The 12,627-nt window shown below is 40.8% G+C and overlaps 1 protein-coding gene and 1 pseudogene across 1 annotated transcript; both read right to left on the bottom strand.

Moving 5' to 3' along the window:
• Positions 1-5,854: 5,854 nt before the first annotated feature.
• On the bottom strand, positions 5,855-7,472 carry LOC114113091 (interferon omega-1-like; annotated as a pseudogene).
• A 3,345-nt stretch (positions 7,473-10,817) lies between these two features.
• LOC105601948 (interferon alpha-H-like) lies at positions 10,818-11,429 on the bottom strand. Its single transcript, XM_015092790.4, has one exon. The coding sequence runs from the start codon at positions 11,390-11,392 to the stop codon at positions 10,823-10,825; it is 570 nt and encodes a 189-aa protein (XP_014948276.3). The 5' UTR covers positions 11,393-11,429; the 3' UTR covers positions 10,818-10,822.
• Positions 11,430-12,627: the final 1,198 nt, after the last annotated feature.

Here is a 12,627-nt window from a genome sequence, read left to right as displayed (position 1 = left end):
GGTTTTAATTTGTGGAATCAGATCTGCAGTCAGAATTTCTTGGGTAAAATGTACACCAGCAAGAAAATTAGCTCTTTCTTCTAAAAACAGCGTTAGTGCACATGGTTTAAAAATGAACAGGGTTCTTCTTCAGCAAGCTTGAATCTTCTTCCCACCGGCCACAAAATTAGACTCCCGTTCCTAGTCTCTTTACAGTGAGGAATGGTCATGAGAATGAATTCTGGCCAGTTGAACATGGTTGGAAGTCATGTTTTCCTTGCACAGGTCTGGCCCTTGAAAACACAGCCATGTACTCCATCAGGCGTTTTCCCTTTACCAAGGAGAGGAATAAACCCAACACCACAGAGACATTTAAAATCACATATTGTTGATAGCAAAGGCATTGTAGGGAAGTGTCCCTGATTCACTGTTTGGGAGAGAACCATCTGGTCAGGAATGCTTACACTGAGGTGTTAACATGGATGAAAGATAAACCTCTATTGTGCTCAAAATGCAGTTATTTTCATGTTTTTCTGTTTGAGCAGCTAATATTAATTGCCTTAACAGACCAAAGTCTGTAACAAAATAATGAAGAAAGTTTGCCATGAAAAGTTGCATCTCAGCTTCTAGTAAGAAATGGAATATTTCCTGCCATATTAGTAAACAAGGATGTTACAGTCATCAGAGATTGCAGCCCTTCCCAGGAGCCTGTGAGCCCTGAGGGAACTCTGGAAGGAGAACACATGCCATCTAGCAGCCCTCATACTGTAGCCACTCCCTACAGTGAGCCCTGAGGAAAAGAAGATCAGGATGTGTCAACACAAGAAACTGGCCCCAGACAGCCAAGGTGCAGAGCAAAGGAATGATTCCGGTCAGCCCAGACTCTTGCATCTTCCATACATAGAAAACTGCTAAATTCCTTTACTGGGCATATCTAATTTTAGTTCAGGATAATCTTTTGATGTTCAGACTACCTGCCCTTTGTTGCAAAACTTCTAGGTAACCTGGGTTTTCCCCATTCCTCCTCGGGGCAGTCCTCTCAGGATGACTTAAGATGTTGTCTCCCAGGCTTGAAGTCCTAAAATTTCCCATTGAATAAAACATAACTCTCAATTTTTAGGACATGAATAATTTTAAAGTCGACACAAGGGACAGCATATACCTTCCAAAAAAACAAAAAAGATAAATGATTTATTATAACGAGGTTATTTAAAGAAGCATAAGTTAAAAAAATAGCATAAGTCATTTACATTTCTGAAACTTTCCTTTTTTGGAAACCCTATGTATTTTAAATATAAAGCCTTGAATTTCAGATTTTTGTAGCTGATACAGAAAATACAATCTAGATTGCTTGCTTGGATTTGACAAACAATAGTATTAACATAATTGATTAGAGAGTTATGAGAATCATTTTATTATTTTCTGAATTTTCTGTGAAATTTATTCAATGGGGAAAGCACACTTCACTCATCCTTTGGACAATCTCCAAGGCAAGGCAGCTATAGTCCTCCCCTTCTAAATAGCTGCTGACTCCTTGGAGGCACTTTTGGGACAACTTTCCCAAGCAAGGACAAGCTAGAAGATTGTCTATTTTCATCTTCTGCTCCGGCTCCAGACTGGCTAGAGAGTAATTTAACAAGCAGGTCTTACTCCAAACTATACTGTAGTTTTCTGAGTGGAACAGGTTTAAGATCTGGAACAGATTGAGAATCCAATGGTAGACACAGGTGGCTTGCCTAGTTGTAGTGAAAAAAAAGAAAATGAAAGCCGGTCCTGTCATGCTTGCGTGATTGATCTGATCTCTCAAAACGGAGGATTTCCTGCTTTTCACAGCTTTGAGCCTAGGAGAGGCTGAAGCAAGGTATCACTAGCACCATTAGCAAATAGATTTTGCCATTCCGCTCAGTGATTCAGCGGACCACGGAGAAATGGCACGCGCTGCTGCGGTTCAAGTGAGCCCAAAGCTCCTTTGGCTGCGCCCCAGCGGCCGGGAGGGCGCACCCGAATTCGCCGTAACGCACCGACAGCGCCGCCCACCCAGCGGGACCCGCCTCCAGGTTCAGCGCCGCGAACTCTAGCGCGGGATCCACCCGGAGAACCCGGGAGTCCCCGTCGGCAGGAGCCTCGGCCCCGGGCGAGGCGCCGCCGGGGCTCAGGGAGCGCGTGGGGCCGCCGGAGCCGAGGAAATTTCCTTTTCGGGTTCGACTGCCCACGGCAGCTTTGCCGCGGCTTCGCTCAGAGCCTTTGATTTCTGCATCTGCTCCTGCGTTCACCCTCCCCTTCCTGGGAAGAGATTTTAGCCAGAGCGGTTTACAGGGTGCCTGTTGATGCTGCGACTGATGGCTTGAAATCAGAGCATGTCGTGGTATGTTTTCAGATTCAAGGTTGTTTCTGGGGGAAAAGACTAATCCAGGGAAAGGGGACAGGCATCTAAAATCTGGACAGGTATCTACGAAGTAATGGGATCCCCCAGTCCTGCGAGTGGAATGACTTAGGGACCCTGCTGATGCGCGGATCAAACTTACTGGAGCCTGAGGCAGAGGTAAGCTTTGTTTCTATAGGCTTCCTTTTATGATTTTTAATGGTTTATTTTTCCTACAGCTTTAAATTGGTGGAGAAATATTGAAACTATTATTTAAAATATTATTAATATTAATAACCATATATTATAAACTGTTATTAACATTAAAATGCACAGCAACATTTAAAATATTGAAACTATTATTTAAAATACTATTAATGATTAACATTGAAATTTTAAATATTGAAGCTATTATTTATTAATAGCTGCATAATTATTATACACTGTCAATTATTAATATTAAAATTCACAGCACCTTTAAAAATTTACGTTTTATTTATACCCAAACCAGAATTCATTATACTTTTTTCTTCATTCTAATAAAAGGAAACTAATCAGTTTTCAAAATATGCTTCTTTAATTATCTTGTCATTATTAAGAATCGCTATTTTGACATTTTTTGTGGTTTTAAAGAATTTTTAATTAACTTCAGCTCACTGGAATTTCTTTTGCAGCGTCCCACTGTGACTGGTATTTGCTATAAATTTTCAAGGTCACTTCTGATTTTGCTTAAGATTGTACTAAATCAAATTTGTGAGTCACTTGGGAAGATACAAACACAAAACTGATTTTATATTACAAATTACTGATAATGCATCTTGCTTGTCTGTGTGTGTGTGTGTCTGTGTGTGTGCGTGTGTTAGTCGCCCAGTCATGTCCCACTCTTTGCAAGACCATGGATTGTAGCTCGCCAGGCTCCTCAGCTCATGGAATTCTCCAGGCAAGAATACTGGAATGGATGCTATTCCCTTCTTTAGAGGATATTCCCAACCCAGGGATTGAACCTTATTGTCTCCTTATTGCAGCGGGATTCTTTACCACCTGACCGCCAAAGAAGCCCCACATCTTGCCTGAAACTGCTTAAAATGAATTTCTGCAGAACCTAAATCATCAAAATACATAAGAGCCAAGTCAGTGGCTGCTTTTTGCATATCAGATGTATTTACATGAAAATAAATTTCCTTTGTTAAATACTCAAAACGTGAATGCACTTAGTTTGGATTTTTATATTCCTATCTAAATGTCAAAGTTGAAATCAGGACGTCTATAATCTAACTTTAAAAATATGCTTATAGCCCATAATAATTGCTACTTTCATCCAGTTATTCCTGCATTTCCAATTTCTAATTCCTGTTTTCCCATTTATGTTCAAGTTCAGAAAGTGCGTTCATATCTATCCCAAGCATTTACATTTATTAACACACTTTCAGGGCTTCCCAGGTGGCTCGGTAGTAAAGAATCCACCTGACAGTATAGGAGCCCTAAGAAACAGGGGTTCAGTGCCTGGATTGGGAGGATTCCCTGGAGGAGGAAATGGTAACACACTCCAGGATTCTGGGTGGGATAATCCCATGGACAGAGGAGCCTGGTGGGTAAATCCATGCGGTCGCAAAGAGTTCAACAAGAGTTGAACACCACTAAGCCTGCGGGCAACAGACTTTCAAACTTACTGTGTTTCATTGGTTGGAAGCAACATGGTGGGCCTCCTATGAGTAAGCTGTTTTGTTTTGTTTATTTATTTATTTGGCTGTGGTGGGTCTTAGTTACTGCTTGCAAGGTTTTCCATCATCCTTGCAGTGTGATCTTTAGTTTTGCCTGTGGGACCTAGTTCCCTGACGAGGGATGAAACCGGGCCCCCTGCGCTGGGAGCCCGGAGTCTAAGCTACTGGACCACCATCGAATTCCCCGAACAAGCTGTTTTATTTCAAGAAGGGTTTATGGAGGGTTTTAGTAGAGCTTTATAAACTTTTACCATTTGGTTTAAATAGCATCCTGCCAAATTAAACTGTATGAAAGTGTATATATCTCTTTGTGCCAAAATCCTTTAGATTTTAGCACAACATACATTGTCACTTGATACTATATCTTTTACTGTTTGGCAGACATCTTTGTGTGTGAAGTGCCATGATTGCACATGACCTTGATACGCATCAGATGTCTATTTATGTTTTTAGTATGGATTTTAGAATAGGAAAACTGAAAAATACATTTATCCTCTGTACAGTACTACAAAAGCTTATCATATGTCAAGTCACAAAAGCCATTTCCCTCTCCAAGACATACAGTAAAGAATTTCAAATCAGCACTTATACCCGTGGCATTTGTTTATTGTACACCCACTTGGCCAACGGCCATTCAGGCTTCTACAATTACATACTTCTCACGTATGACTGAGAGATTTCACTTTCACTTTTCACTTTCGTGCATTGGAGAAGGAAATGGCAACCCACTCCAGTGTTCTTGCCTGGAAAATCCCAGGGACAGAGGAGCTGGGTGGGCTGCTGTCTCTGGGATCACACAGAGTCGGACACGACTGAAGCAACTTAGCAGCAACAGCAGCAGCAGCAAGTACCATAGCAAAGGTATCCCTCTTTTTTTCCCTGAAAATTACCTGTAAAAGTTACTGTAAGTATCTTCTGATGTGAGAACCCAGTTTTCCATTACTTATTTTTGGATTTTTTAATATAATTGAAATTTTTAAAAAAGACATTATTTTTATGTATCGTTCTCTATGAGACTGAAAGTTTCAACATAGAAGGTACTGAATTAGATTTATTTATCAGTGTTTCTTAAGGCAATTCCACCATCTGCCACTTTGATACTCAATTAATACATGTGACGTGAACTGAATGAATGAATGAGTAGATAAGTGTTACCATCAATTACTCACTTTTGTTTAGAATACTGAAGATTGAATTTAGGTGTTAAGAATAAACAGACTCAGTGTCTGGATTTCTACACAGAGACCACTGCACAAATATGTTTCCAGTGAGGCAGTGGAGATCTTCACTTGTGGAGATTTCTTTCATCAAAACACAGGATTTTCTACGTAAATGCTCATTGCTGGATTAGTTCATTTTGTGTTTATTCAATCATTCAGTAAAAATATGTTTGGAAATGCCATCCACTAAAAGAGAGCAGAATAAATTTGATCTCACACACACAAAGAGAAAACGAAAAGAGTTTGATAAGAATTTAATAAATAAAAAATTATATTTAATGAAATGGAAAGCTGAACATATTTCCTAAATCTTAATACAACGTGAAGGCAAATATCCTTATATGAAAATATAAATATGACAAGTATAAATAAATAATAAATAAATCAGGGAAATAATCACTTAAGGACTGATGACCCTAGAGCTAAGTTTTTAACATTCTTGCTTAATACTACAAAATATATGCTTAAGTAATTCAGTAAATTTTGTGACTAAAGCAGAAATCAGAAACTTCTGAAATGACCACAGGTGAGTGTGCAAGGCTGATGTGACATCTTAGTGAGTGAGAGTCCTTTCAAGGTGAGTTCAGATCTCCACCCATCTTTCTTAACCTTTCTTGCAAGCTGGTTGACGACGAGAGGGCTTTCATCATCTCCACTCTGAGGATTTCCCAGGCGCAGTCGCTGTATCCCTTCTCTTGCAGGTAGACATGGGTGCCCTGGAAGTACCTCTTCACAGCCAGGGTGGGGCCCGTCCTTCCCAGGGCAGAGTCTTCCTCTCCCATCACCTGCCCCAGGCAGGCGTCCAGGTCGTCCAGCTGCTGATGGAGTCCAGTGCGGAGCTGCTCCAGGAGGGCAGTGTCCCAGGCAGCAGAGGAGCGCTCTATGTGGAAGAGGTTGAAGATCTGCTAGAGAATCTCGTGGAGCAGAGAGATGGCCTGGGCCTCCTGGAGCTGGCCGCCCTCCACCATCTCCTGGGGGAAAGCGAAGTCTTTTCTGTCCTGCAGACAGAAGCGAGAGGAGAGTCTCCTCATTTGGCCCAGGAGTCTGAGGTTCTGGCTGCCAACCAGCACGTGGTTCTGAGACAGGTCACAGCCCAGGGATCCTCCTGACCAGCACCAGGGCCATGAGTAGAGAGAGCATGAAGGCCGTGGGGAAGATGCGGCTGCTGCTGGGCTGACTGAGACCGCCTCAGGTTCTCTGATGCCAGGCTTTCTAAGTGAGGCCATTAAATAGGGAACATGGTAATTTTCATTTTCTAGTCATTTCTCTACACTTTTACTTCCTTTTTTGATTTTCATTTATGTATTTACAATATGATCAAATAAAATGACATCAATCTAAACTATTAATATTGTGTATTTCCCAATAACTTCCTATGTGCCCATCCAAATGGATATTTATCAATCAAATGAGAAAGGTCTTTTTCTTAACTCAGGAGTAATGTCTGTTTGTAGTTACACACATTATTGCTTTTTGTCTCTCATGCTGGTCTCCTCTTGTCCATGAACACATCTGCAGCCCTGACCTTAGCCTCCACTTTTCCCTCTTACTTTACATAGGAAACCAGGCTCCCTCAGCTCTGTATTTCTGTATTTATAAAGTATTTACCAGTTCCCTCTGGTAATTAAGCTCTTTGAAATAAATGATGTTAGTCTTTAGTGTTTGATTTAGAGAAGATTCTGAATATTATGAGTCCATGAGCTCCCCCCATGTTTCTCTTCCTTCTAGAACATGTTCTGCAGGTCCATGCGGTTGTGCTTCAGGGAACCATGGAGTCAGGACTATTGCAGACATGACGCTTTCTTTCCACCATTTTCATACTGGAGACCTGTTGTCCTCCACTGGCTGGGCCAATACCCCCAGAAGAATCCTGGTTCTTGTCAGGGAACATGGGTGAGGAGACTAATTCCAGGATGATTGTGTTTCCCCAGCAGCACCTCACTCTCAGGGAGAGATCACATGGCGCCACCCCCTGTCCTCTGGGTGACAGAGTCCCCTTGCTCACCTGCTGGACTCCCTCCCTGCAGACAGGCTCACCACAGCCTGAGGATGCGAAAAATCTCCTTTCTGTGGAGGGCTTGTTTACTTGTTGGGAAAATAGATGGTCTTCCTAAACCCCCACCTTCTCCTCTGGAATGTTTGTGTGAAGGACCCGCGTTCCCAGTGGTGACCCCTCTTCTCCTGGCCCATATCCCCAAGTGTCCTAAGTGTCAGTATCGCCCACATGCTGAGAGTAGGGTGCATTTGTGCAGGTAGACAGAGGAATTATCCAACTGCCATTATGTTACCTTTATTAGAGAGATAATTTTCATTTTACCAAGTGTAGATTTTATCATTCAACTCTCCTTATTTTATGAACATGTGTGATGTTCAGAGTTTCTGAGTTGGAGGAATGAGATTCAGTGGTGTTGCTGTCTCTCATCAGAAGTTTATGTCACAGAACCCAGTGAGCTTCAGTTGCTCCTTCAGTCAGTTGATTCCACTGGGCTCCTTTGTTCCTGTGTCTCTGTCTTCCTCTGAGAATGCAGGGCAGTGAGACTCACGCTACTCAGTCGCGGGAAATAGCCTTCTTTCTTTGCTTGTCTGTGATTCTTCAGTTGAAGTTGTTTTAATTTATATTGACATACTGGACAAGATTAGTCTCACTGCTCCTACTCTAGTCCTAATTCATGATGAGGTGAGATCAATAAAAGGAAGTAAAGAAAGCCAGAGGGGCTGTACTCTATCATTTTCAAGGCTTTAGATTTTTTTGTTTTTCTTTGCAACTTTCCTAGAAAGTAAAATTCGAGATGAGAAAAAAAATGTAGACCAAAAAATAAAAAATAAAAAGAAATGTAAATCTGAATGTCAGGAATATGAAAAAAGGGAAGTGGCTTTCCCCTGACACAATGACGTATTCTGAGTTAGCAAACTTCAGTGCAGCAGAAGTTTGGCTGGGACAGAGCTGGGTCTGCCAGAAACTCAATGAAGGAAATGTTCTGGGTCCGTTGACTGCCTTTTGCTTTGCAAGATCAGTTACCTCATTTTTCTTTCATTTAATCCATGTAAGATCAGTTTCAGGAGAGAAGGAAGAAGTCACACCCATCAGCTCATAAGAAACTGATAAGCAGAACCTCAGCTGGTATAACACTAACCTTCTCTGGCAGAATCGTGGGGACCAGCCTTGCTGAGCATCTGTCCTGGTGATAAATCCACTCAACAATGAGAAGATGCTTTGTGAAAGCTAGAATTAAATAAAAGGGAATCAGATAATTATAAAGATCCTTGTGTTAATTTGGGTAATAGTAATCATAATATTAACAAGTAATAACTGAATTTTGTTTGCTACTAATGGACTTGCCATTTTAAGCTCTTTAAAATATTAACTCAGATCTCTCATTAACCCTATTTGGATCACACCATTTATACAACTGGAGAGAAATATCAATCTGGAGCATTGAACTATTCCCAATGTACCAAATACAAAGGTACACCTAAGGAGCTTTACAATGATTTGTCTGAACAAGCCCATTAAAAGAGTGAAGGGTTCACATGAACATGATACTGGGAAACCAACAAAATAAGTTAAAGGAGGAGAATGAGAGGACAAAAGCCCTTAAATCCCCTGCAAATGCTGAATGGCTTTGTAGGGCAATAAGGGAGGTGGTCTTTGGTCTAGAGAAATCTCTTTAAGGTCTAATCAAAACAAACAAAATTGCTCTTGAGTAGTTAGAGGGGTATAGATTTTTCTGTTAATTGAAAAAAATAAATAAATGAGTGGGACTTTGCTACAGGTGAGGATAATCAAAACAAACAAAATTGCTCTTGAGTAGTTAGAGGGGTATAGGTTTTTCTGTTAATTGAAAAAAATAAATAAATGAGGGGACTTTGCTACAGGTGAGGATCTGGCCCTTTCACACTGTGACCTGGATTCAGTCCCTGGTATGAAAAAGGACGTCCCACAAGCCATGAGGCGGTAAATCTAAGATTTTATGAGTGATTTCTTTAATGAGATATAGTAAAATAACTCTATTAACCCTATAAGAGCTGACCCCTGGGATCTTTGTATTTTAAATTCTTGACTTTTCTGTGAGTTTAAGAACAAAGGAAGAGCATCAATTTCCAGCCACATGAACCCTGACTTTTCTCCTTTAAGATGACAGCTAAACTGTCACTTGGCATCTTCTTCTATACCCATTGTGTTCCCTGGCCTCTAGCAGGCTCTGATAGAAGTTCAGGGTGGAGATCAGGAAAGAGGCACTCTGTGCTCTGGGAAACTAACGCAACAGACCAGCAGAGAGTTAGATAATTTTCCTGAGAAAAAGTTATGAACCGTTTTTGCAACTTCTCATAGGTAGAAGAGCACTACAATCATTCATGGAGATGCCTGTTCCTGCTGACTCTCAGCCACCTTCTACCAAGTGATGGCATGCAACCCCTTTACCACACTCACATTTGTATACTGGCCCCTCTAAAACCTTGAAGCAGCTCCTCAGAGCTGAGTAGACTCTGTCCTCTTGGCTAGAATCCTCAGTAAGTCCACCCAAAAAACTGAACTCCCGGCAGTCATGTTGCCAGTATTCTTTCAGTTGACAAGAATCCTGTGTGGTGTTCCCTCCCTTTTAAGGTTGAGGTCATAGGACTCAATTTTAAGTCCTTTTCTCATTTTATACTCTTTTCCCATTTGATCAGTTTTTCTGTTTCATGCTTTATATTTAATGAAATTGCTTGTAAATTGCCATCTCCAATATCCAATGGACATTTGCACTGATATGTTTACTTATTACCTATAGTGGTTAACTTTTTATATCCTCCACAGCTTGGTCCATATTCTACTGGCAGTATTCCAATTTTCTCCCTTTTATTGTAGAACTCAACCTAACTGATATTCATTTCTGCTACTAATTAGTACTATTTTTAAAATAGTTAACATTTTAATATGAATTAACTGATTACTGATTTGATATAATTTCCTTTTAAAAAATCAAAGTTATAAAAATGATTGAATTAGTTATGTTTATATCTAGGTCTTGAGGGCAACACGCAACCTGGCTAAAGGAAGTGTATTTTTCATTCTAACCTGCATATAAAAAAAAATGGGTCAAGGACTTGTAAAATAAATTCTTTAATCAAGTTGTGCAATTCAGCTTGGTGTTTCTTTTTTAAAGAAAAAAGCAAAGGATGTGTTTTAATAGTAAAAACTTAATGAACGAGAAAAATTATAAGCTGACTAAATATAAAATATGTACTTTCCCTTAAGCATACATACATAATATTATATGAACAAAATAATTTAAGTAAATATAAATAGATAAATAAATATTAAAGTAGATAAATGTCCATGTAGATAAATAAGTAGATAGATCAGCTTGAGTATCTGTGAGGGAGTAGTTCCTGTAGAGTAGAACATGTTATCCTTTAATCTTCCTGAAAACCTTTGACAAACTGAATCAATTCAGGCCATGATGACAGCAGAAATGAGAGTCTTCCACGTGGCAGCGCAGGAGGAAGTGTGGTCTGTTGGTCCATGAGAATCATTTCCGTGTTGAACCAGCTGTGTGTCAGTCCTTGCTCCTGAATCTCTCCTGCAAGTTTGTTGAGGAAGAGAAGGCTCTCATGACTTCTGCTCTGACAACCTCCCAGGCACAAGGGCTGTGTCCCTTCTCTTGCAGATAGAGAGTGATTCTGTGGAAGTATTTCCTCACAGCCAGGCTGGAGTCCTCCTTGAGCAGGGGAGCCCCTCGCAGCCCCTCCTCCTGCCTGAGACAGGCTTGCAGGTCAGTGAGCTGCTGATCCAGTGTGGTGCGGAGCTTGTCCAGGAGGCTCCGGTCCCACGCGGCGGCCGAGCCCTCTGTGCTGAAGAGCTGGAAGGTGTGCTGGGTCACCTCGTGGAGCACAGAGATGGCTTGAGCCTTCTGCAACTGGCTGCCACCCAGCGCCTCCTGGGGGAATGCGAAGTCATTTCTGTCCTGCAGGCAGGAGGAAGGGGAGACCCTCCTCAGTTGTTGCAGGAGCGTCAGGACCCTCCTGTTGGCCAGGCTGTGGGTGTGAGGCAGGTGGCAGCCCCGAGAGCAGATGGCGTTACAGCTGAGCAGCAGCAGGGCCAGGAGTAAGGACCAGGCTGCGGCCATCGGGACCTTGCAGATGCTTCTGGCCTGGGGCGGTGGGTGACTCTGAACCTGCTTTCTAGGTTCTCTGAAGCCCTTCCTTCAAGCCTGTGTGTTAAATAGGAGCCCATGGTTTCCATTTTCTGAAAGTTCCCTCTTACTTGCTACTTTTGTTTTTGCTTTTCAATTTGCACTCTCCAAATGGGTTAGGACAGTGTTTCGCAAACATTCTTCTCATTATTGCCTTTCCTTCCTGACAAAATCTTCTGAGATTTTTTTTTTCCTAATCACCCCACCATGAAATTTTGACAACGCAGTTATGCTGTAGATCCATCTTTGTACTCCATGCATATCTTTATACTCCATGCATATCTTTATACATGGAAAAACAAAGTATAAAACTCCTTGTTGTATTCACCCTAGGGTTAACAATGCCATAAAATGAACGGTGTACATTAAATGTAAAAGCTGTTGAATTTTATTTAACTTTATGAATGAGTTTGCAGAATGACTTTTAATGGAGAATATGTATTTATATAAATAGTAATGTACCAAATTACATATTCATATGAAATTCATATAAAAATATATAATAATACCACAGTATAGATAGACTTAAAAATCTTTCAACACTCAAAATCATTGAAAATCTTAGGTTATTTTCTTCATATTTATTTTGAAGTACTTTTAACTTTGTTTCCTTTCAGAAATCAATTTTTAATTCCCTGTCTACTGAATATTCATCTCAATTTTATAACATTTCTTTCTGTTTAGCTGTTGACATACTTATGGATGTTCTTAAAAACTTTGAGAGGAATAAACAATAAAATACCATGATACCAATCCAATGGAGGAGAGTGAAGAGGAACTAAAGAGCCTGTTGATGAGGGTGAAAGAGGAGACTGAAAAAGCTGGCATAACACTCAACATCAAAACACCTAAACTTCTGACATCTATGCCAAATAGATGGGGAAAGAGTGGAAACCGTGACAGATTTTCTTTTCTTGGTCTCCAAAATCACTGTGGACATTGACTGCAGCTACAAAATTACAAGATACTTGCTCCTTGGAAGAAAAGCTATGACAGAGCTAGGCAGCGTGTGAAAAAGAGTAAACATCACTTTGACAACAAACATCTGTATAGTCAAAGCTATGGTATTTCCAATAGTCTTGTATGGATGTGAGAGGTGGATAAAGAAGGCTGAGTGCAGTAGAATCAATGCTTTCAAATTATGGTGCTGGAGAAGACTCTTGAGAGTC

The sequence above is a fragment of the Ovis aries genome, chromosome 2 (assembly GCF_016772045.2).
Source record: "Ovis aries strain OAR_USU_Benz2616 breed Rambouillet chromosome 2, ARS-UI_Ramb_v3.0, whole genome shotgun sequence".
Taxonomy (NCBI): domain Eukaryota; kingdom Metazoa; phylum Chordata; class Mammalia; order Artiodactyla; family Bovidae; genus Ovis; species Ovis aries.
The sequence above is the reverse complement of the archived record's forward strand: the minus strand, read 5'-3'. Positions and strand labels throughout refer to the sequence as shown.

What these genes read in the sequence shown, in the direction of transcription:
- LOC105601948 (XM_015092790.4), bottom strand. Translation starts at nt 11,392, where the DNA reads ATGGCCGCAGCCTGGTCCTTACTCCTGGCCCTGCTGCTGCTCAGCTGT.